Source organism: Chelonoidis abingdonii, chromosome 5 (genome assembly GCF_003597395.2).
Source record: "Chelonoidis abingdonii isolate Lonesome George chromosome 5, CheloAbing_2.0, whole genome shotgun sequence".
In the NCBI taxonomy this organism is placed as follows: domain Eukaryota; kingdom Metazoa; phylum Chordata; order Testudines; family Testudinidae; genus Chelonoidis; species Chelonoidis abingdonii.
Window position 1 is genome coordinate 92,415,733 of NC_133773.1, and position 23,444 is coordinate 92,439,176.

Sequence of the window (23,444 nt, forward strand, 5' to 3'; positions counted from 1 at the left end):
GATAAGGCTCCTAATCAAGCTCGAAATGGGTGAGGTCACACCAAGCTGGCAACCCAGTGGTTTTGGTTTTTGAGGCTGATATCTTGGTCTCCAGAATCACAGCTTTCATTATGAAATCACAACTGGCCATTGTGGTGGTAGAGGAAAAACCTGAAAACGTGGAGTGAGTGCAAATCAAGGCAGTAATACCTGCATCTGAGTCTGCAGAGAGCCTAGCACACTTCAGTGGGTATTAATGAGGATACTTAACAATGCTGACAGTTAAATTATTTCACTGCTGTCAAGGCATCTCAGAAAGGGGAGGAAAGGAGGAAGGGTCATGCACAATCTCCAGTGAATGGTGTCCCATTTTGGTGGCATGAGTGGATGGCACTTGCAGGTACCCTCCCACATCCCCTCCCGCTACCTATCCTGTGGAGATAAAAGGCCAGAAGGACAAAGAATAGCCTTGAGGGCCTCCAAGCCTCACCAATGGGGTTTCAATGTATTGTGTTCAGAGGCATCTAAGTTTTACATCCATCCAGCATTCACTACTCTGGTGGTGGGTATGCGGCCATGCAGCTTCATCACTGACTCTAGTGGCTGCTGCTCCTCCCTTTACCAGAGGTTGTCTGCAGACTCATTGCAGTGGTTACACGTGGGTCATGTTTTCAAACTCATCTATGCAACCATTAGGGCTGAAAACACCCATGAATCAAGCATGTGGAGGAAGCTTTGGAGAGGACCACTGTTTCTCTCCTCTCCAATTGGAAGCCTGGGTCATAGTCTTTGACTCAGCAGAGCCCTTAAGCATGTGCTTACCTTTAGGCATTTACTTAAGTTGCAATGAAGTCAATGGGCCTTAACGATGTACTTAAAGTTATGTAAGTTTTTACATGCTTTGCCAAATAGGTGTGGACTAAAATATGCTTAAAAGGTAAGTACACTTGTGAGTTCTTTGCTGAATTGGGGCCTAAATGTTGGTGCCTAGATTGAAGCTACTCCTCGTGGTAAGCACTGCGCCGTGGCAGTTAGTGTTTGTTCCATTACCGTCGTACCAAAACTGACTACATGGTGTGAAAATTCAACCCTAACAAGTGGTCAAACTATTTTGTGACAAAACCAAACCGCTCTTCGCCTTCCACCAACAGTAAGAATGCTGCCAATTAAAAGCATTGATCAGGTGCTCCTTGCTTTCGTTATTAGTATGTTACCTATATATGTGTATGAAAATAGTCACTAAATACTTCAGGAATCTCTGTCTCGTAAATCAGGGTGATCAACACTCTGTTATTCTGAGCTAGTGAAAACTATCACCTGTTGTTCTTGAGTTATCATTAGGTTATGGAGTTGATCTCTTGGGCAACATATTTTTGTTGGGTGCAAATTATCTGTAAATAGCCCTAATGTAAATACTTGCTCTCAGCTGGTCTAATAAATGTATTGTTCAGGGTATGTTCAGGAAAGTCTGTGAAAACTGGAAACACATTTATGACATTGTTTCATGTTAAGGAAGTCATGATGCAGCCCATCATGGGCCATATAATGGAAACATCCAGTGTGCTATTGTGTGGGAGAACCTATGTGATGCCAGGGCTGAAATGTACAGGAACACACTTTGAGAAATGGGAGTGCGACAGAAAGGAATTCTTCTGGTGCTTGTTATCAAATATTCAAGTGTTACCATGCTTAAACCTGGAATAAGGATTCCAGTTAATGGAAATATTGTCTCAGGACCACAAGAATCACAAACACTCCATATTTTCATATCCCAGTTTAAGAAGTTGAAAGAAATGTAATAAATGTTGTTTCATAATACAGGGGATCTTTCTTGCAACATCTTATTTCCTACATAGCGTAATCACTTTTTTCTTTGCATGAGAAAAAGTTATTCATTTCTGGGTGCTCAACATTCATCTAGATTTTGTGTTTTTGAAAATAGCAATTTCTTTTAAAATATAAGATTTCACCTTTTATTTCTTAATTGCGAAGGGCCAAATTCTTCCCTCGATTATGCACATTCAGCCTCATCAAAACAAGGTTGTCATCAACCTTGCATGTGTGTAACTAAGGGAAAAATTTGGCCAGAAGAGTCTGACTAGTCCTTGCTGCCATTTCATTGTGCACTAATTTGTAGGAATCAGAAAGCGTACGAGAAAACAATGGATCAAATCCTGTGCTGACCTATCTCATGCAAAATTCTATTCCTCGTTGTCTTGAGTGGGGTTTCATGGTGTGTAATTCAGTATGGAACTTGGCCCAATATTCCCACCTATAAGAAACAAGCGTTGGCTTGCTACATGGGGCACTTTTAAAATGAACCTTCGGAACAAGAAACTTCATGCGGTCCTTTAACTGATGACCTAAACCAATAAGCTTTCAGCTATCAATAAGATATTCATTTGTTTCTCCCCAGGCGCTGAAGAGAAAATGAACCTGGAGCTCATTATCCTGGTTGGGACTGCAGTGATTGCCATGTTCTTCTGGTTGCTTCTTGTAATCATTCTCCGGACCGTTAAACGGGTAACGAAACCATTCTTTTACTATCCCACCAGCATTGGTCTTGCATGACAAATGAAAACTGACTATGGCTCTTTTGTGTTGTTTCTTTCCATTGTTCTTAAACCAACAGGCACATTTTTTCTCTCAATACCATAACATTCCTGCCTGGAATTGAGGGCGCAGAAATTCGGTTTTAATTGACCAGGCATTCGGAGGAAAAAATGCTTGCACTGCTTTTGATTATTAAAAGTGCAAGGATCCATGTTCACATTCATAATGATGTAGTTAGAGGAAACTACAGACTTAAATTTCTGTGAAATTTTAAAACCCTGAGGAGGGAGAAGTTAGTACATGTGACTGCCTTATTCCAGCCAACACATACCATTTATGTGACTAGAACTGATATTGTTTTCCAGGCCAGTGGAGGGGAACTAAAGACTGGCTACTTGTCAATCATCATGGATCCTGATGAAGTCCCTATGGATGAGCAGTGTGAACGTCTCCCCTATGATGCCAGCAAGTGGGAGTTTCCTAGAGACCGGCTAAAGCTAGGTGTGCTTTCACTATTTTGGATGGGGGCTGAGGAAAGAATACCCCACACAGGGAGCCTGTGGAGGAATTCTGACTGGTACACACAGAATTGCCCCAGGAACAACATCACACTCTGATAGGATGCAGTGGGTGTTCCCTCTGTGATGGCTCAGTCCTTTGGGCCAGTGCAGGAGATGGCTGGATCATGGCCTCTCCTAACCCCACCCTGCAGGAAAAGCTAGCTTGGCCTAGTTATTGTGTTTCCTGACCCCACTTTCACACCTACATAGGCCCAGCCCCGTGTGTGTCAAACCATTATTCCCAACATGGGGGTTGATTCAGTTAATGATTGGCCTACCTTTTGTCCACTGCTTTGTCAATAAGTCTAAACCTGTTCATCTTTTCATACCAGGTAAACCCCTGGGGCGTGGAGCATTTGGCCAAGTCATAGAAGCAGATGCATTTGGAATTGACAAAACTGCTACCTGCAAAACTGTTGCAGTAAAAATGTTGAAAGGTAAAAATGAAGACTAAAAGCCTCCTGAAAAGACGTAATGTATTTGTATTGCCAGTCTTGTATCTAGAAGCCAACAAAGCATGTTGAACAATCAGAATTTTGGTACCGATGTCCTAGAAGGGTTTAGTTAACAATTGCTGTGAGAATAATGTAACTTATGTCTAACTGTAAGGAGGTTGCTCATTAGAGCTCCTTTACCATTACTTTATAGTGCTACCCAGATGCAGATGTTAAATTTGCTCCTACAAGTAATCCTACACAAGTGTTGATTTCTGCAGTGTTTACCTACATACTGTACCTGCAATGTGAGCTTTCTGTCAAACCCTGAACGATGACTTAGATGTTATTGGGGGGTGAGAGCGGGGGGAGAAATGATTAAGCTAGCTTACTCCTTGGCTGATTTTAAAGAGCTCTTCAATATTGTCAGTGATTTGGATGTTTTGACATTAAATACAAAACTGAGATCCCAGAATTATTCCTCCTTCCCAGGACTCTGAAACAATTGAACAAGGTTCTCTGCACCCAGAGAATCTGTCCGAGGTTTCACACTGAGACCAGTGAATAATGGGAAAGGACTTTGGGATTTTTGTCAGTGCTGCATGAGTAGTCACACAATACAGGTACTGCCAATAAAGCTCATTGTTTATGTGCCATCTGTCAAGTCTCCTGGTACAAGGACATAACATTAAGGAGGTGGGTCCCCAAGCAAAATAAGAGAAGACCTCAACCACCTACATAAGTTCCTGGCTTTCACCAAATCTGCTGAATGCTGCCTTCTGCCCACCCTCACTCCCACCCCCCTTCAGATATTGGCTGCTGCTGCCTCCTCTGCATGTTCAGAATGCTGACAAATCATCCAGTGACTGTTCTCATTGATTGGGTGAGAGGCTGTGCAGCCCCCTGCCCCGCATCCTCCCTTTCACAGGCCAATCTAGTGCCACAGGACACGTGGTAGCCCCTGGCACTCAGACACCACATAGGGTAATGGTTATACCTCTGGTAACTCAAAACGCAACAGACTCTGCTTAAAACGTTCCATAGAGCAGAGAAGATTCCATGCAGTAATACACTGATTGTCTCTCCAGTCTGACATTTTACCTTTTGGCAGCATTTGGGAACTATTTCAAAATAAAGCAAAACCAACTCTGTAACTCTACAGCTCACCAGTGCTGAAGCATACTGAGGAGGAATGTGTGTTTTGTCCCTCACGTGAGAACCTTAGCCTAGCTTAACCTACAAAAACATTTACTCGATATGCCGAAATACTAATTGATGTGGTTAGCAAAGGGAAAAACTTTCATTTCTGTTATGCTGATCAGTTATATAATTTTTGTCTTGACAGAGGGTGCTACACATAGTGAACACCGGGCACTTATGTCAGAGCTCAAGATCCTCATTCATATTGGTCATCATCTAAATGTTGTCAATTTACTTGGTGCCTGCACAAAACCAGGAGGTGAGTGACCGATTGAGGGTCATTGTTGCTCTCTGGGTATAGAATGTCTATTCAGTGATTGGACGCACTACCAGATTAGTGGAGAATTGAGTTTCATCATTAGCAAGATTCTGATTTTCCATTATAGTTATTCCAGGGCTGTTCATGAGAAGAGTCAGCATGATCCAGTGGTTAGATTAGGGGATGGGAAGGCTGGAGTTCAAACTGTCAGGTCTGTCACTGATGTGCTGTGTCACCTTGAGGAAGTCACTTTACCTTTTGTACCTCAGTTCAGCTCCCTCATCCGTAAAATGGGGCAATAATGCCTGCACACTGTTAGCAAAGCCTTTTCAATCCTTGGATAAAAGGCACACTGAGTGCAGGTACAATATTATTTTTCTTTATAGTGTGGACCATTCATATTCCTCACATGAAAAACTCAAACGCTGTGTAGTTGTCCAAAGGAGGAGTAAACATAGTTATAATTAGAAATAGGCCTGAAACAGAATTCTGAAAGCAAACACATTTGTGAGGTTTGGAATCAGAATCTCTATCCAAATGCCACAGGTAGCCTCTGTGTCTCTATTGGACTAAAGCAAAACCACAAATTGTAACATTCTCCTCAGCTCTGGGATAAAAGGTGATTATGAGTCTGGATCCAAATTTGGATGATTAAATCTATCTTACTTATAATTGCAACAATTCTGGTCTAACAAGCCCAGCATCATTCGCTAGTTTGGAAGATATTTAGAACAAGTAACTTTGTAATAACTTGCCAAAGAAGTTGATTCAGTTGTGAGTTTAATATTAACACAGTTAGGCTAAGAATTTCCTTCATGCAGTTCCATAACTATAGTACAGTACTGGGAAGAAGAAGAATTCCATAAATCTTTCTAAAGGTAGACATAGGGGCCAATTATTAATTGTAGATGCAGGGGCGGCTCTAGGTATTTTGCCGCCCCAAGCATGGCAGGCAGGCTGCCTTCGGTTGCTTGCCTGCGGGAGTTCCCTGGTCCCGCGGATTCAGTGGCACACCTACAGGAGGTCCGCTGAAGCCGCGGGATCAGTGGACCCTCCTCAGGCATGCCGGTGAAGGCAACCTGCCTGCTGCCCTTGCAGTGACCGGCAGAGTGCCCCCCGTGGCTTGCCGCCCCATGCATGCCCTTGGTGTGCTGGTGCCTGGAGCCACCCCTGTGTAGATGCCATAATAAGAAGCCAACATCCAATACTTGGACTTTAGATCAGCATTTCCAAATGTCAAATGACCAAGTAACCCAATTTGAGCATCAGCATACAACATTTGGGCAGCTCATCAGCGTACCTGTGTTTGCAAATTGGGTTTTAAGTACTAAATATTTTAAAACATGGAGACTCAGCTCCATGCGCAAAGATGCATGAACAGTTATGTGTACGTTAAAGTAATTTTCTGCTTTTGAGTGGTTAATTGTGTGACTGTGTATGCAAATATCCATGTAGATAGATATTTGCATGCACAGTGAGCCAATTTGCATGTGTTGTTATAGCCACTTGCACATATAAATATAAGCACACAATTTCATACATATTTTCACATGCAAAATAAGGTCTCTGGTTTTTGAAAAATTTGGCCTGAAATGTTATTTCCCCCCATCCAACATGTTAATCAGAAAAGGTGTCACTTTTCTTCTTTGAACAGATTTTTACTGTCTATAGTGTGGATATTCTCTTTACAATTATTTGGAAAGGTAGTGGAATGATTTTTAAAAGAATACATATTTTTATCTGGGCTGAACTGGGAAATAGATAGCCTTTCTAATTAATTGGCTCTTGTTTTATGCAGGCCCACTTATGGTGATTGTGGAATACTGCAAATTTGGAAACTTATCAGCTTACTTAAGGAGCAAGAGAAGTGAATTTGTTCCGTACAAGGTACAGTCTGCTGCCATCGTCAAAATTAAAAATAGAGGCTAAGGAGTGACGAAACTTTATTTTTAAAACTCTTTTTACATTGTGAGTGGAAAGCTTGAGAATTATTGGGGATGTATCTTTGTATTAATATTAATTATGATAATCTCTAGCACTTACCATAGAAATTCAATATAGAAAAGGCATTACAGGTCATCTAGTCAATCCCCATGCCCATACAATATAGTTAGTTTCTTATTCTAAGCTTTAAATGCGCAAAGAGGAGGCATCTACCATTTCTCTTGGCAGACTATTCTACAGTCTGCTGTATCTGCCAGGGAGTTTTCCTGATAATCAGCCTAATTTTTTTCTTTAATTTCAGCTCTTTACTCTTAGTCAAACCAGCTTGTACCACCTTAAATTACTTCACTCCCTGCTTGTGTTTTATACCCTTCTGTAGACTGCTATCATGTCCCCCTTGTTCATTGTTTAGCCAGGCTAGACATATACAGTGCTTTTAATCTTCCCTCGTAAATCAATCTCTCCATCCAATTTATGTCACGCTTTTCATCTTCAAAGCTTTCTCCAAAGATCTAACTAATCCTCACTACGTCTTTTTGAGATCCCTGCTTTAAGGATGGGGAAATGGAGCCAGAGAAATGAAGGCTAGTGTCTAAATTTGGGCCTCTGTGTCAGTGGCCTGATTTTTCAGAAGAAGTTGGTGGTGTTCATCAGGGCCGGCTCTAGCCATTTTGCGCCCCAAGCACAGCGGCACGCCACGGGGGGCGCTCTGCCGCTCATCGGTCCCGCGGCTCCGGTGGATCTCCGGCAGACTTGCCTGCAGAGGGTCCACTGGTCCCGTGGCTCCGGTAGACCTCCCGCAGGCGTGCCTGTGGGAGGTTCCCCGGAGCCGCCTGCCGCCCTCCCAGCAACCGGCAGAGCAGCCCCCGCGGCATGCCGCCCCAAGCATGGCCTTGGCGCACTGTGTCCTGGAGCCAGCCCTGGTGTTCATTGCCTTTGAGAATCGGGCCACTTCTGGGGGACATGAATATATTTGGCTTTAGGTTCTCCTTATAGAACATTTTGGCCTAGGAGACTTACCCAGAGCCCCAGAAGGAGCCAATGTTAAGGAGTTTAGAAACTCTGGAGAGGTGCCTTGCAGTTTACAAGTCATATGTCTTTCTTCCTACATCAGAGCCTCCTTTAACAGTATCACTTTCCTGAGGGGTTTTTTCCTGTATCTTTGGGGGCAAGGAAAGGAGAATTTTACTATTTTAGATTGGTGAGTGCAATCTACTGCTCCCTCTCTTGGGAGTTAGGAGGGTTAACTGGGATCAACAGGAATCTGTTGTGTCTGGTTATGGTGCAGGGAGAGAGGAGGATGAAGAAAGGGGATGGGTTTTAAGAGGGCGTCGAATGTTGCAGATAAGCAATGGGGATTATAGGGATGGGAATCTGTGAGGATGGGAAAGCAGTGTTGTTTGGCAAGAATATAGCAAAAGTGAAGCAGGTGAGACTGGATTTGTGTTGGCAGGAGTCTGTGTGGGTTTAGTACAGGGGTTCCCAAATTTTGGTTTGCGGCTTGTTCAGGGTAAGCCCCTGGTGGACCACAAAATGCTTTGTTTACCTGAGCATCTGCAGGAACGGCTGCTTGCAGCTCCCAGTTTGCCATTCCCGGCCAATGAGAGCTGTGGGAAGTGGCACGGGTTTAGGACTATCTCCAGAGGTATTTGGTGGCATAAGAGCAGAAGCAGGTAAATGAGATGAGTGGGTTTGTGGAGGTAGGATGGACTTTGCAGTGGGAAAAAAGGCAAAGGAATAAATAGTGGCATGAGTGGTAAAGTAGAGGGATTAGGTAACAGAGTGAAGGGGAAGTCACCTGACAACATACTAGTTCAGCAAGCTACAGAATGTAGTAGCACCTGCTTATAAGTGCTGCTGATCGACATATGAAGGTGGAGGGCTGCTGCACCCCCGTGGAGAGGACCACGAGCAGGTTAAGTGCCTCCTCCATGCCTTCTCTCTCCCTCTGATGCTGAGGCCTGGTCTACACTACGCATTTAAACCGATTTTAGTAGCGTAAAAACCGATTTAACCTTGCACCCGTCCACACAACGAGGCCCTTTATATCAATATAAAGGGCTCTTAAAACTGGTTTCTGTACTCCTCCCTGACGAAAGGAGTAGCGCTGAAATTGGTATTACCATATCAGATTAGGGTTAGTGTGGCCACAAATCGACGGTATTGGCCTTCGGGTGGTATCCCACAGTGCACCACTGTGACCGCTCTGGAAAGCAAGCTGAACTCGGATGCACTGGCCAGGTAGACAGGAAAAGCCCCTCGACTTCTAAATTTCATTTCCTGTTACCCAGCGTGGAGCTCTGATCAGCAAGGGTGGCGATGCAGTCCCAAATCCAAAAAGAGCTCCAGCACTGACCATATGGGAGATACTGGATCTGATCGCTGTATGGAGAGACAAATCTGTTCTATCAGAGCTCTGTTACAGAAGACGAAATGCCAAGCATTTGAAAAAATTCCAGGCTATGAACAGAGTTCACAGCACAGTGCTGCATGACAAGCATACGGAAACTGAGGACTGAGACTCAGCTATCACAGTCCCCGCAGTCTCTGAAAAGTATTCCATCCTTGGCTGACGCTCCCAATGCCTGTCGAGTCAAACACATTGTCCGGTGCGTTTCAGGGTATAGCTCGTTAATTTACCCCCTCCCCCCCCGTGAAGAAAAGGGAAAAAATTGTTTCTTGACTTTTTCAATGTCACCTACGTCTACTGCATGCTCTGGTAGATGGGGTGCCGCAGCACTGAACAGCAGAATCCTCTCCCTCCCTTCCTCGGTGGCAGGTGTACAGTGCAGAAGGACTGGTATCTGTCCCTGGTCATCATCCCGTGAGTGCTCCTGGTGGCTCAGTGAGTCGGTGGGGGCGCCTGGGTAAAATAGGAATGACTTCCGGTTATTCCCGCAGATGGTAAAAATGACTGGTAACTGTCCTCATCATAGCAACTGGGGGCTGACTCCATCAGCCCCCTCCCTTTCATGTGTAAAGAAGATCCTGTACTGCCTGGACTATCATAGCAGTGGATGCTTGGCTCTCTCCCCGCCACCATTTAATGTCCTGCCTGGACTATCATAGCGCTGGGAGCTGCCTCCCCCTCATTTATCTCAACTAACAAGTCAGTGTTTCTTATTCCTGCATCTTTATTACTTCATCACACAAATGTTGGGGACCCTGCAACGGCAGCCGGAGGAGGGTTGGGGGAGGAGAGAACAACGGGTGGGTTGTTGCAGGGGCACCCTAGAATGGCATGCAGCTCATCATTTCTGTGGATCTGACACGGAGCGGCTGTGCCTCTGGTACACTGGTTCTCTAGTACACTTGCTCATATTCTAGGCAGGACTGACTCTATTTTTAGATTACAACTAAAGGAGGAATGACCCGGGGTCATTCTCATTTTTGTCTTTTTCGCCCGGCTGACCTTAGCGAAGGTCAGCCAGGAGCACCCATGACAGCAGGCAGACTACAGAACGAACTGATAACCGTCATCTCATCACCAATTTACAATGGCACAGCAGACAGTACAGAACAACTTGATAACTGTCTCTGCTACCTTGCAAAGCAAATGAATGCTCTGTGTAGCGCTGAAGTACTGCCTTCTGTCAGCACCATCCAGTAACATACGGTGACAGTGACAAAGGCAAAAGGGCTCCATGGTTGCCATGCCATGGCGTCTGCCAGGGCAATCCAGGAAAAAGGGCGCAAATTATAGGAATGAGTGACGACATTTACCCAGAATCACCCACGACACTGTTTTTGCACCATCATGCATTGGGATCTCAACCCAGAATTCCAATGGGTGGGGGAGACTGCGGGAACTATGGGATAGCTACAGGATAGCTACCCACAGTGCAACGCTCCAGAAATCGACGCTAGCCTTGGTACATGGACTCACACCACCGAATTATTGTGCTTAGTGTGGCTGCGTGCACTCGACTTTATACAATCTGTTTTACAAAACTGGTTTATGTAAAATTGGAATAAGCCTGTAGTGTAGACGTATCCTCAGTGACATCCCTGACTTATACACTGTGAAATATCACTTCTGCTTTGGAAAACCTGTGATTATTTTTCCTTTCTAGACTAAAAATGCCAGATTTAGGCAGGGAAAAGAAAACTACGTTGGTGAAATCTCAGAGGACTTGAAGCAACGCTTAGACAGCATCACAAGCAGCCAGAGCTCGACGAGCTCGGGCTTTGTGGAGGAGAGATCCCTTAGTGACGTAGAGGAAGAAGAAGGTAGGATTTGTGCTCACTTAATTTTGGGCCATTTGTCATTGGGAGGGGCTGCCTTAAGGCTCAGCACTCTGATCAGGCTCATCTGGAGGGAGGCGACAGTTCAACCGTATGTAGATTTGGCAGAATTCAACTTTATCTGATGTATAATTTCAAGGGAATCAGGGTTTATTTTAAAACTTTTTTTCTATTTTTGTTTAAGTTTTGCACAGTCGTGAAGGGATTCCAACAATGTAATCACAGACGCTGAGATTCAAAAAGTTAAGCTGTATAACCCTTAAAACTCAAGTTGTCAAAACATACAAAGTAAATATCCTTAAATCAAACCCTAATAAGTATTCAGACAGCATTTGCTTATTTTGCCTAGCTGTACATTTCTATTATTATTGATGGAAATATGGTTTTGCTGGATTTTGTGTGTATGGTAAAATCAGTGTTTACTGATAAAGTTCTAATCCTTCCAACTAACTATACAGGAGCGGGATTGGAGTTATAATCAGATCATTCTAGCCAGTATAGCAGTTCTTACTCAGCAAATATCCTAATGATGTCAAGACTGAGCAAGAACTGGGCTGTTAGTAGGTATGGTTATGGACCGTACCCCTTCAGTTTACTAGAGGGTGAGATTAAATGTTTCCCTTCTTCAAGTAACAATTTTTCTATGATCCACAAATATTTTTACCTTTGCGCTTTCTTCCCTAATGGGGGTGGAATCAGAACTCCCTTAGCTCATCCACTGGGATTGCTGCAAGACTTTCCTTTTGCTAGGAACTACATGAGCTGATTTTTGCAGCTCTCCCAGCTCTTGTAAACTTTGGAAACAAATAATCAAGCCTGAGAGTTGAACATGGGTCTCACGTACAGTAATATAAAGTGCTGACTACAGGTCACGGGATTTGACAATGTATTTTAAATTAGAAATATCTGTAGGTGAAATTTGAAAGGGAGAACATGTTTGACTGTTGTAATCTTGCTCCTTCCAGCAGCTTCTGAAGACCTTTGCAAAAACCCTCTGAGCATGGAGGACCTTATCTGTTATAGCTTCCAGGTGGCCAGGGGGATGGAATTCTTGGCTTCACGCAAAGTAAGAATCTTTTCAGGGAAATGGCATTTTTCATATGATTAACCATTGTAGAAAATGATGCTACAGGTTTATAGAAGGAAGTGATGTGTTTGTCAGTGGACTGACAACCATCCACAGCATTTTCTGATTGCACCAAAAAACACCGGAGCCATTAATATGACAAAGTTAAACAGCCCATGTGAGGTGCTTTAATATATATGAATGTTAGCAATTTGTATAAGGTTCATTGTTCTCTGATTCATAATAGAATGATAAAGTGACTGGAGGGAATGACATTTGAGGAAAGATTAAAAGGAACTAGGGACCAATTCGTGATAAGTGGAGCCAAGTTGGAATAAAAAGGCTTTGCGCTGAAGAAATTGCTATGTAGGGCAATGGGAAGGATGGAAGCCCCTGTTCATAATACTGCACAGAGACATTGTAGAGTAAGAGATGCATGTGTGTAGGCATTGTGAATCTCTCCTTGTTGGATCTCCACCTGACCTGCTAACACAAAAGGAACATCACATTTCCCCTGCATTTCAGCCCTGAACAGATGCCCCATCAGGATTTGATCCTAACTTTGTATAACTGGTCCAAACAATAGCTAATTATTCGCAAATATTCTGAAGGCTGTAAACATTAGAAAGAAAGAGGAATTATTAATGGTGTGTTGTCTCCCTCTCTGTGCCTGATCTACAGAGCATGAGCATTGGCTACAGACCCCAGCTCCAGAGCCTGCAGGTCAAGCTTTAAAGAGGCCTGTGAGTTTAGCTCTGGAAGTCCCTGGTGCATTGGCCAAGATGGCGGCTGTCATACAGGCAGAGATAGAGAGATGTACTTTTCCATCTTTAATTGTTTCCAGCAGAGAATAATCTCAACATTGGGCCTGTCATTTGACATTTTTCACCTAAGTGTATTAAAAAGGGTGAAATGTCATAGATATGATGGGTAACGTGGATCTGACTATAACTAAAGTAAATCTGTGGTAATCAGATCCTAACGTGTTTTGCATCAGCTTCCTGGGATAATTAATTGGTTAACCTCAAGGGCCATGGCTGCTTATTGGTTAAACAGATGTGTGTTTGGACTTGGCTCAGAAAGACTTTTGTTTTCAGGTCACTTACAATTATAAAAAAAGCCACTTAAAAATCAGTAACTCTGTAGACGTTGGGATTTGTTTTACTTAATAGGATTTAAGAAATATCTGTCCTCTGAGAGTGAGGTCAGCACAGATGTGAAATAGATCAGCTTTCTGAGCAGAGTTGCAACAACAGCCAACCCATAAACTTGTTTTCTTCCCTTTGCAGTGCATCCATAGGGACCTGGCTGCTCGTAATATCCTCTTATCACAGAATAACGTGGTCAAAATCTGTGATTTTGGTTTGGCGCGAGACATCTACAAAGACCCAGATTATGTCAGGAAAGGAGATGTAAGTTTTGGAGGATAAATGTTGGAGACCTTTAATTCAAAGTGATACTAACTATTCTATTTTAACACATTGTTTTTGGAAACAGTGTTCTCTTTTTCCTGTCTCGTACTAAAGTTTAATTATTTTTTTAAAATGCTTTCAGGCCAGATTACCCCTAAAATGGATGGCACCAGAAACCATTTTTGACAGAGTATATACCATTCAGAGTGATGTATGGTCCTTTGGCATTCTGCTTTGGGAGATATTTTCATTAGGTAAGTCACTTTTATTTGCCACTGAATCTCTAATTTTAACAGTAAAGCGGGTGGAAAAAACAGTGAAATATTTTTGAAAGTTTTGACTTTGCATGTGCAATTACTCAATTTGCATGCAAACATCTCTAATTGCCTGACTTGTTCATATAATAGCAGTTATTTCATGTGCGAATCATTTGGTTGAAAATCAGGCCCAGAATTTTAAATATCTTCTTAAAAAAGGTGCATCCATTATCATTTTAGGAGCGTCACCATATCCTGGTGTAAAAATTGATGAGGAGTTTTGTAGAAGACTGAAAGAAGGAACAAGGATGAGAGCACCAGACTATACAACACCAGAAATGTAGGAATTTACAAATATGCTTTATGGTAATAGCAATCATCTGAGTAGGTAGAATATGCCCTTCTCATCGCCCTGATATTGTCATGGTTTTATCCTACTAGATATCAGACAATGCTGGATTGCTGGCATGGAGAACCTAAGCAAAGACCTACTTTTTCTGAATTAGTGGAGCACCTGGGAAACTTACTGCAAGCCAATGTTCGTCAGGTACATGAAATATAGATATTGTACCATTACTACAGTATTCTGAAGTGGTGCCTTGTTGTGCCATCGTTAGACCACATCACCTTGGGGAGTTGAGGCAGATGGCTGAATAGGATGGCCTAGGTCACAGAGATTTGTGATAGCAAAACCTGATCCATGTCTACCCCTCCCTCGCAGCAAGGCTTCCCACTGCCCCCACAGATTGTCCATATGGAAAGCTTTGAGGTTAGTCTAGGGAGCCAGCTATATTCTGTACACCACTTCATTGGTTTAGGCCCCACTTCCAACTGACTGTTGGTGCTTGGTAACTACACACATGCCGGTGGTAAGAGCTTTAGCTTAGAATTCAGGGGACCTGGGTTCAGTTCCCTCCTCTGCCGCAGACTTCCTGTGGGACCATAGGCAAGTCAGTTAGTTTCTCTGTGACTCAGTTCCCCATTTGTAAAATGGGGGTAGTAGCACTTCCCTGCCTCTCAGTGGTGTTGGGAGGAGAAATATATTAAAGACTTGCATCCGATGAAGTGGGTATTCACCCATGACAACTCATGCTCCGATATGTCTGTTAGTCTATAAGGTGCCACAGGACTCTTTGCTGATATTAAAGACTGTGAGGTGTTCAGATACTGTGATAATGGGACCATATACGTAACAAAAATAGATAGACAGACTCTCATTTCTGTTGATTTCCTGCCATTTGCCTTGTATGTGTGTATGTATATATATATATATATTTATAAATTCAACTGAGAAATCATGAAAGAAAATATTATAATCATCTAGGCCAATTTACTTTAAAGAATATAATAGTTTTTAACACACTGCATATAATTGGTTTTTCTTTTGTACTTTAATGAATTATACATTCCTTGTCAAAATAATTTGCCATCAGTGAGGAGACTTCAGCAACTAGAAATTATCTGTGACTATTCTTATCTGACGGGTATACTGTCTATAAAATTCATTTTTAAAAATCCTTATTGTTACTTATATCATTTTAGACTATTTAACACTGATATATATACTTATCTTATATAAGTATTGCTTATTGTTCACGTTCTGCATTTCACTCAGACTGGATAATTCACATACATTAGTCAGTTTCTCTTTCAGTTTATGGCCGGTTTTCCTTTCCAGTTCTTACGCTCTAGAACAGTGATTCTCAACCAGGGGTCCAAGGCCCCCTAGGGGGCTGTGGGCAGGTTTCAGGGGATTTGCCAAACATAGCCAGCATTAGACTTGCTAGGGCCTGGGCAGAAAGCCAAAGCACAACAGGAAGCTTACATTTGTAACTGAAATAAAAAATAAAAAATTAAACGTTTGATTGCTTACTCAGATATGTAAAACCATTAGAATGTCTACATTTTGGTCTAAAATTCTTTGACACTGTCCCTTTAAGTTAAAATCTTTTGCTATATACTCTAGCAAATATAATATACTGTTTATAGTCAAATAAAGCAGCCCACGATAGCTTTAATTTTTATTGTAAGAATTTGTATTTACAATATGTATATATATCTTATTCTGGCTTTTTTCACTGTATTCTACAGGATGGTAAAGATTACATTGTCCTTCCTCTAACGGTATCACTGAACATGGATGAGGATTCTGGACTCTCTTTGCCAACCTCACCTGTTTCCTGTATGGCGGAAGAGGAAGTCTGCGATCCTAAATTCCATTATGACAATACAGCAGGAATTAGGTATTTTATATGGTGAACATCCCATCGCAGCCTCTAGGCAGTTGTGTTCAGGTTGGGGGAGGAAAAATGAGAGGAAGAGATTTCAGCTGCTGTGGTCCTTATTTAACTTTGTCCATAGGGATAAGAAAAAAGCCATAGTGCCTCTATAGGAGGATCTGCAAAACATTAGTTTCTTAGCTTCTGAAACACTTATGATAACTACATTTTCCCCCGCCACCCTCTAAAGAGTTCAGTCTGTCGTCCAAAAGTGCTGCGATAGAATTGGTAGCCAGCCTTTAGAAAATGTCTAGTCATTCTTTTCTGTTCTGTTCATATTCTTGTAACAAACCCTGATGTGGTAAGGGTGTTAGACCTAGTGATGGATTCATTAACAAAAGCTTATCTTTACACAAGCCCCCTGATATTTCTAACCAGAAAATGAGCACATTGTTAGGTGGGTCATGAACTGATGGCTAATGGAAGTTTAGTTAAACAGCACTGTTACTGATCATACTTATTTATTATGTATTACTTATGTTCTGGTATCACCTAGGGGCCTGAGTTATGGATCAGGGTTCTGTTGTGGTAGGCCCTGTAAAAACATGGACCGAAGAGATGATTCCTGCTGCAGAGCGTGTGCAATCTTATCCAACAGTGTACAATGGAGGCTTACTTAAGACCAAACTCCGGAACCTGCACCTAGCTTGTGCATATGGGCTTAGGGAAGGGCTTTTCTGCCTAGGTTGTGGGGGAGAAAGTAATTTTCTCACCTAGGCATCTCTGTGGTTCCTACTGCAGCCTCAAGAGTTCAGGATGCCAGGGTTGGTTGCCAGTGTCTTTCTGCTGCCTCAGAAGAAGCAGGGGTGATTTGGAGGGGTTTGTTGCAAGAGACAAGAGCAGAGATAGAATCCACAGAAGAATTTCATATAAGAACCAGAAGGCCCCCTTCAGACCACTCTGCCCCAGTTTAATTACTGCAGGGGTATTGAGTCTGCATCTATCAAAGTCAGTGCCAAAGCTCCCCTCCCATTGACTTTGTTGGTGCTGGATCAAGGCCCTACACTGCTTTTGTATAGGGCTATGGAAAATAATAGATAGGAACAGTGCACTTAGGACTTCAGTTGAAATCAAGGTACTATAACTAAATACCTAAATACCGTGTTTTAATAGTGTGATGGCTGATAATATTTACATTTAAAAGATGAAAACACTTGATATCATTGAAAGCGTTGCTCTCATTTTCCATTTGTGACACTTCCTACATGCCTTTCCCAACCCACTCTTCCTGTTATTCAGTAATGACTGAAAGGAAAAAAAACCAACATTGGTAATATATGTTTTAAAGGGGCCTTCCACATTTTTTTTTTTATCTGTTCTGATGAAGCAGCAGTGGGAGCGCTGCCCTAAGAGGCGCAGAGCGGGGAATATGAAATGTGACTTTGGATTGATTTATTTTTATAGTCCTGGCATTTTGCAGCCAACAAAGCAGACTAGGATCTCAGTGTAGCATACCGAGATGCCTTTTGTCCCATTGACTCCCCCTCTTCCAGAAGTAAAGTTGGTGTGGTCCCTTCCTAGGTCCCAGCCAGTATTGCTCAGCTCTTGTATCAGTTTTAGGTAGGCTAACTTGGAAACAAAGTACATTTCATTACACTTGTGTAGAGAGGGAACTCTGAGGTTGCTGCTGATTTGGGCATCTGTGGCCTCCATGATAGGCCACTGCTGTTTTCTTTGTCACTGGGTTACTGAACTCTTCCTGCTTGGAGGGCTTTTTTTGGAGAAGAGTCTTCAAGAAACAGGAGATGTGGAACATGTAGTCCCAACTTCCACATTTTAACAGGACACAGATTGCTCTGTCTGCTGTTGGTGACTTAGGTCCAGGGAAGAGTCTCAGAAGTACAGTCCAAAGAAAGAGACATACAATTGTAATCCAAGCTTCTCTGTTTTTTAGACTTTTACGTGGAGTTTGCAGGAAGTGGAACTTGCAGCATCACTCAGAAAAGGAGGTGGTTGCTTTTTAAAAGGTGTTTCTTAGGATTTGCTTGGGAATTAAGGTTTTAGCAGCTGCAGGTCAGAAACATGCCACTTTCTAGCCAGTTTCCCCTTTTCAGTTGAGGTTTGCATAATATGTTTTGACAAATGATTAACTTTGTTGTTGAAAGATAAAGGAGTCTGATATCATCTGTGTCTTTTTCACCCAAACAATGGCTCATGCAAACAAATCCATTCTTCTCTTTACAGTCTGTACCGACAAGGTAGTAAAAGAAAAAGCCGACCTGTGAGTGTGAAAACATTTGAAGATGTGCCCTTAGTACCTGCTGTAAAAGTTGTTCAAGATGTAAGTCTGCCTTTTGTTACATCCTTTCATATTCCTTGTGCTGCTTTTCCATTTTTGTGTGTGTTTCCATCTGATCAATTTCTGGCCTTTCTTTGGCTCTTTAAAGGACAATCAGACAGACAGTGGGATGGTTCTTGCATCTGAAGAGCTGAAGACACTGGAAGACAGAGCTCAGCAAGTGACAGTTCCCTTTAGGTAAGGGTCAGCCAGCAAATATGATGGAATAAGACTCTCCAGTTTACAGAAGATAGGTTACAGTTTACATAGCTTAGGCTATTAGTTGTCTTAAAAGACAGACTCTTCTCTGAATGGCCTCAGTGTGTCATATAAAGTACAGAAAATAACCCACTGCCTGGTTGTTTGTGTCTTATAAGAAGTCCAGTGTCTCCTAGGACTTTGTAGCTGTCACTGTGCTGTACACCACAGCTATTCAGAACGTCAAGCAGCAGCACAGGGAGAACTTCTGCTATTTTGCTTCACCTTTACCCTACCAACTAGAGACTGGTGGGCCAATGGCACACATTTGAGTGGTTCTGATTCTACTCTGTTCATAACAGTTTTAAGGGTTTCTATATTTAAAAGCAGACCCATGATTTTCAATGAGCTGGAAGGACATAAGTGGTAAATTTCAGCGCATTGTATGAGATTTTAGTTATGAGACTCACCTAAAAGTCAGTGGGATTCACACAGCTAAAGCCTCACCTACCCCTGTGAAAACCCTTTTGAAGGACTTATTTTTCTAGGACAACTTAATTCCAAGCAAAGGTTCACTGTAATTACAATTGCAACCTCACACTGCAATGCACTGCCACATCTCCAAGCTTTCATTCCACTTCACTGTCAGAGGCCACAGTTTAAATCCTACAGTCATCCTGTACTGCCATAAGAATGCTCCCTGTACAGGTTGCATATTATATGTCATAGGGGAGTGAAGGGGAAAACCATCTCTCCTATAATCTGGTGCGCGTTTAAAAAAGCTTTTATATCATGGTGCAAAGCCACCCTTGCTAACTACAACTCTGCTCTGCTTCATGCTGGTATTGGAGAAGAGTTGTTTGTATAAGTTGATGTGCCTAATGATGGCCTCCAGAGGAAACTCTCAGAAGTTATTTCAGTGTTGTTTGTATTTCTCTTGCAGCGTGCTGGTGCCCAGTAAAAGTAATGAATCTGTGATGTCTGAAGCCTCAAACCAGACGAGTGGCTACCAGTCAGGATATCATTCTGATGACATGGACACCACAGTTTACTCTAGTGAAGAGACAGAACTATTGAGCATCAGAGAGGACACACCTCAAACGTGCTGCACACAGACACTTACCTACGACACTGGTGTTCCACTCAGCTCACCTACCATTTAGAACAAAACAAACAACAGGAAATCATATGGAACGTTCCTGTATTTCTTAGACTGGTTGTGTTCAGGGCTTATGCACAGGACACCTGCTTTCACAAGGACACAAGAATCACATAGCAAATTGAGCAGTGATGAGCCACAAGATGCTTGTTCAAGAGACATCGGTAGCTCATGATAAGTTGCAGAGTGCTGTTATTGCTGTGAATGTATGTATTTTGTTTCTCTGATTACAAAGTCAGGATGTGGACTTTGAGACCCAAATGAAACACATGTTGACACTAAGTGTCTATCCAATAGTGTAAAGACTACAGGCAATGGTATAGCATTCAGCAGGGCACTTTGTGCTTCCAATTATATGAAATAAAGCTCCAGCCATGCCTTTTGTTTCTTCTTGCGGCTGGGCTCCAGGAAGGAAATATCACTGTGCTGGTTTCTTGTTTCAGAATTTTTTTTTACTCAGATCTCTACCAAAAAAAAACAACAAAACCTTCCGATTTAAGCTAATTGAAGGTTTCTGACTAAATATAGACAGAATTAAACAAAGACAAGGTTGCTTTCCTTGACAGAAAACATATTTGCCTTGGTAAGGCCTGATGAGCTGTATTTCTCTGGGTAAGAGTTTCCCAGTGAAGTCAGTGAATTTGGGCCTAATCCAACAACAGCCTAAAATATATGCAAATAATTCTCATGGACTTTAATAGACAATGAATCAGGTCCCGTAACAGGTAGAAATGAAAGTAGAAGTTACCTAAGGCTCATAGGGATCTATAACTTATTTTTAAACTCTTTTTCCTTCCATAGAAGGTCAAATTCTGTGCTGGTATAAACTGACACAGCTCCAATGTACAGCAGTTGAGAATTTGACCCATAAACTCATGAGTATCAATGACTTATTACATGGCAGCTCAAATTTCTATAAGTGGTGATTTTTCAACTTAATTAATTGTTGGACAGGCTTTTAACTGTGTTCTTGTAGCCCAGAGCTGTAACGATAACACTGTATATGTACAAGATTTTTAAAATGTACAGCTATTTCTACTGAGTTTCTTTATGTATTTTATTTTTTTTAAGGTTGTTTTGTACTATAATGTCAAAAGCTGGGAACCACGACTATAAGGCAGATATGGCACATATAATATTTATAGCCTGTTTGTGTAGAAATAAATATAATATATTAAAATATAAATATATATATTATATATATATATACTGAACATTGTACTATTCACATTTTGTATCAGTGTTTTGTAGCATTACAAGGGTCACAAAGTTTTTTATAATAGCTGAAGCATCTCACTTTATTAAAAGGAATTGGAAAACATAAAAGACAAGGGGACTTCGAGTAGACCTCTTTTCTCCTCTTCATGTTCTTATACTCTGCCCCTCACCACACTAGCTGAATGCTGCTAGTTAGTTCTACTACAGAAGAGCAAATCATGGGGAAGCAAAAACATTAAGCTTACTTGTGTTTTACTACAAGTAAACATAAATAAAGGTATATTCTATGTGTCTAGTCATTTATCTATGCACCACTATTGTGTATAAATATTTGAGTGCATACTGCTGATAGTAAAATATTGGCTGTGCTAATAACTGGAAAAACAATAGCGTTCAATGGAATTGTCAGTGGAACAGAATATTAGCACCTACCGAGTCTTCTGAGAAACTGTTTCCTTGCAGTTGGGAGGGGAAATAGAAGTCTAAGCAGACAAATTAAATGTTCCATATAAATGCTGTTTGTAATAAACTGCATTTTCATGCAAGGTGTTTGAAGCTTTCCACAGATTTCTCTCACAAATGGAGTACAGTAGTGTTCTCATATTTTCTTTTACCTATGTGCTCACAAAATGGAAGAAGCAGGCACAGAGGAAGGACTGGGTGTGGAGGGGGCTGTGTCCACTCAAACCAAAGCAGAGCTTGTATGGTTGGCCTAATTTTACTCTGAGTAGAGGATATGTTCTTTAATGTAGCCTACCTTCTCCCATGGTGTTGTAATCCTGTTTTTTTCATGTTGTTTTCTACATCTAGAATGTTGTCCCCGTTCTTGTGCACCAAGCATCTCCATGCTCTTCCTTCAAATCCAGCCTCAGAATCTCTTTTTTTGACCTTCTTTTACACTGCTGACCACCTTCTGTTCCGTCTGCTCCTCCTCTCCTGCTCATTAGCAAGATTCAAAGATTGGACATTTATAGGGACATTAGGAATATCCAGAGTTAATGCTGAAAAAAGTGTAGGGGGTAGAAAGCCTCATGCTTCAGGTTTTAAGACTATCACTAATTAGTAGAGTTTAGGAGGAATCCTTCAGGGGAGCAAATTAGCCCACTTCTACCTACAGTGGGTTCTTATACTTTCTTCCAAAGCATTTGGTGCTGGCCACTGCCGGATCCTGGAGTTGGTGGATCACAAGTCTGATCCAGAATAGCAATTCCTATGTTCCATTTTAAATCTGTTTAAAAATATAAAACTATAGGAGTCCTCCACAGAAAAGACACATTATTTGCTTTAACACTAGTCTCTCAGATCCATGCTTCTTCATCTGTTCTCTTCATGTTCTATCACTGCTTAATTTAAGACCAGATCGTGATACCTTTGTGCATGCAGAGTAGAACCTTACCCCAAGAAGTCTTACTAAATTCAGTGGGACTGCTTGTGGTTTAAGGTATTATTCAGTCTGACTAAGGCTATTGCAGTCTTAGATTGCAAACTCTTTGGGGCAAGGATCATCATCCTTTTAATCTCAGGAAAGCACCATACATATTTCTGGTGTTCTATAAATATTAATAGTAACAACGCCAGAGAGAATAATAGATAAATAAAGTTGAAAATAATCCCTCCCTGAGACCACACCAATGGAGCCAAAGTGCTTTGTCACTTAAATCCTATGATGGCTTTCCTGTGAATTATATTGTTGTCATATATATTTGTTATTTTTTATATAATGTAGGATTTATATAATGTGGCATTTTGTTTTGACTATGTTCCGAGCCGTATTCTGACATAAATGTACATCTGTCAACACACAGAACATCACATTCCTGAATGACAATTTTTACACAGTCAGGTGAAGACAGCAAGTATTGTGTTATACATACAATATTGAATCTGAGAGGTGCCTAGAATGTACATTACTGATCTGTGCATGGAGGAGTCCCTGCAGAAACTAACCTCCTAATGCCCGAGGGGAAATGAGGATGTACCCTCACTGCAGCACCATCTCCTCCAGATAGAAAATACTCCAGGCAGGGGGAGTTTTGAAAACTGGATCTAAATGTTGCAATCTCGGTCCGTCCCCAGTTCTGGTCTAATATATATGAACCACAGTGGTGTGTCGGTGGTACTCTTCCAGTATCTGAGGTGAACATATAACAAATAGAGCATTAAATGTATCAATATCCTTTTAAAATGGCAACTTAAATATTTTGGCTAAGGACTTTTGACCAGTAATGACACAGCTCCTTGCCAGCCAATCAGATTGTTCCATGGGTCCAAGTCATTTTATGAATGACTAAGAAAAGCAAGAACAAGCCCCCACCTGCTTTAGGACAGGAAATAAGCCTCTTTCTTTATTTTTACATATATTCAGTTTCAGGAACAAGAAAAGTTGTTATAAATGTGTTCGCA

At 41.8% G+C, this 23,444-nt stretch overlaps 1 protein-coding gene across 2 annotated transcripts in view; it reads left to right on the top strand.

Annotated features, from left to right (window-relative positions):
• KDR (kinase insert domain receptor) overlaps positions 1-21,516 on the top strand; it is a 43,330-nt gene extending 21,814 nt beyond the window's left edge. Inside the window, exons 16-30 of one of the 2 annotated variants that reach the window (XM_032782511.2) lie at positions 2,396-2,502; positions 2,898-3,033; positions 3,425-3,529; positions 4,872-4,985; positions 6,784-6,872; positions 11,003-11,159; positions 12,140-12,240; positions 13,530-13,652; positions 13,795-13,906; positions 14,150-14,249; positions 14,351-14,456; positions 16,001-16,152; positions 18,373-18,469; positions 18,576-18,664; positions 19,608-21,516. In XM_032782511.2, coding sequence (XP_032638402.1) covers positions 2,396-2,502; positions 2,898-3,033; positions 3,425-3,529; positions 4,872-4,985; positions 6,784-6,872; positions 11,003-11,159; positions 12,140-12,240; positions 13,530-13,652; positions 13,795-13,906; positions 14,150-14,249; positions 14,351-14,456; positions 16,001-16,152; positions 18,373-18,469; positions 18,576-18,664; positions 19,608-19,827 — 1,808 coding nt within the window. In that variant the 3' untranslated portion in view covers positions 19,828-21,516. The remainder of the gene's footprint in view (positions 1-2,395; positions 2,503-2,897; positions 3,034-3,424; positions 3,530-4,871; positions 4,986-6,783; positions 6,873-11,002; positions 11,160-12,139; positions 12,241-13,529; positions 13,653-13,794; positions 13,907-14,149; positions 14,250-14,350; positions 14,457-16,000; positions 16,153-18,372; positions 18,470-18,575; positions 18,665-19,607) is intronic. The other variant, XM_032782513.2, reaches the window with a different exon arrangement.
• Positions 21,517-23,444: the final 1,928 nt, after the last annotated feature.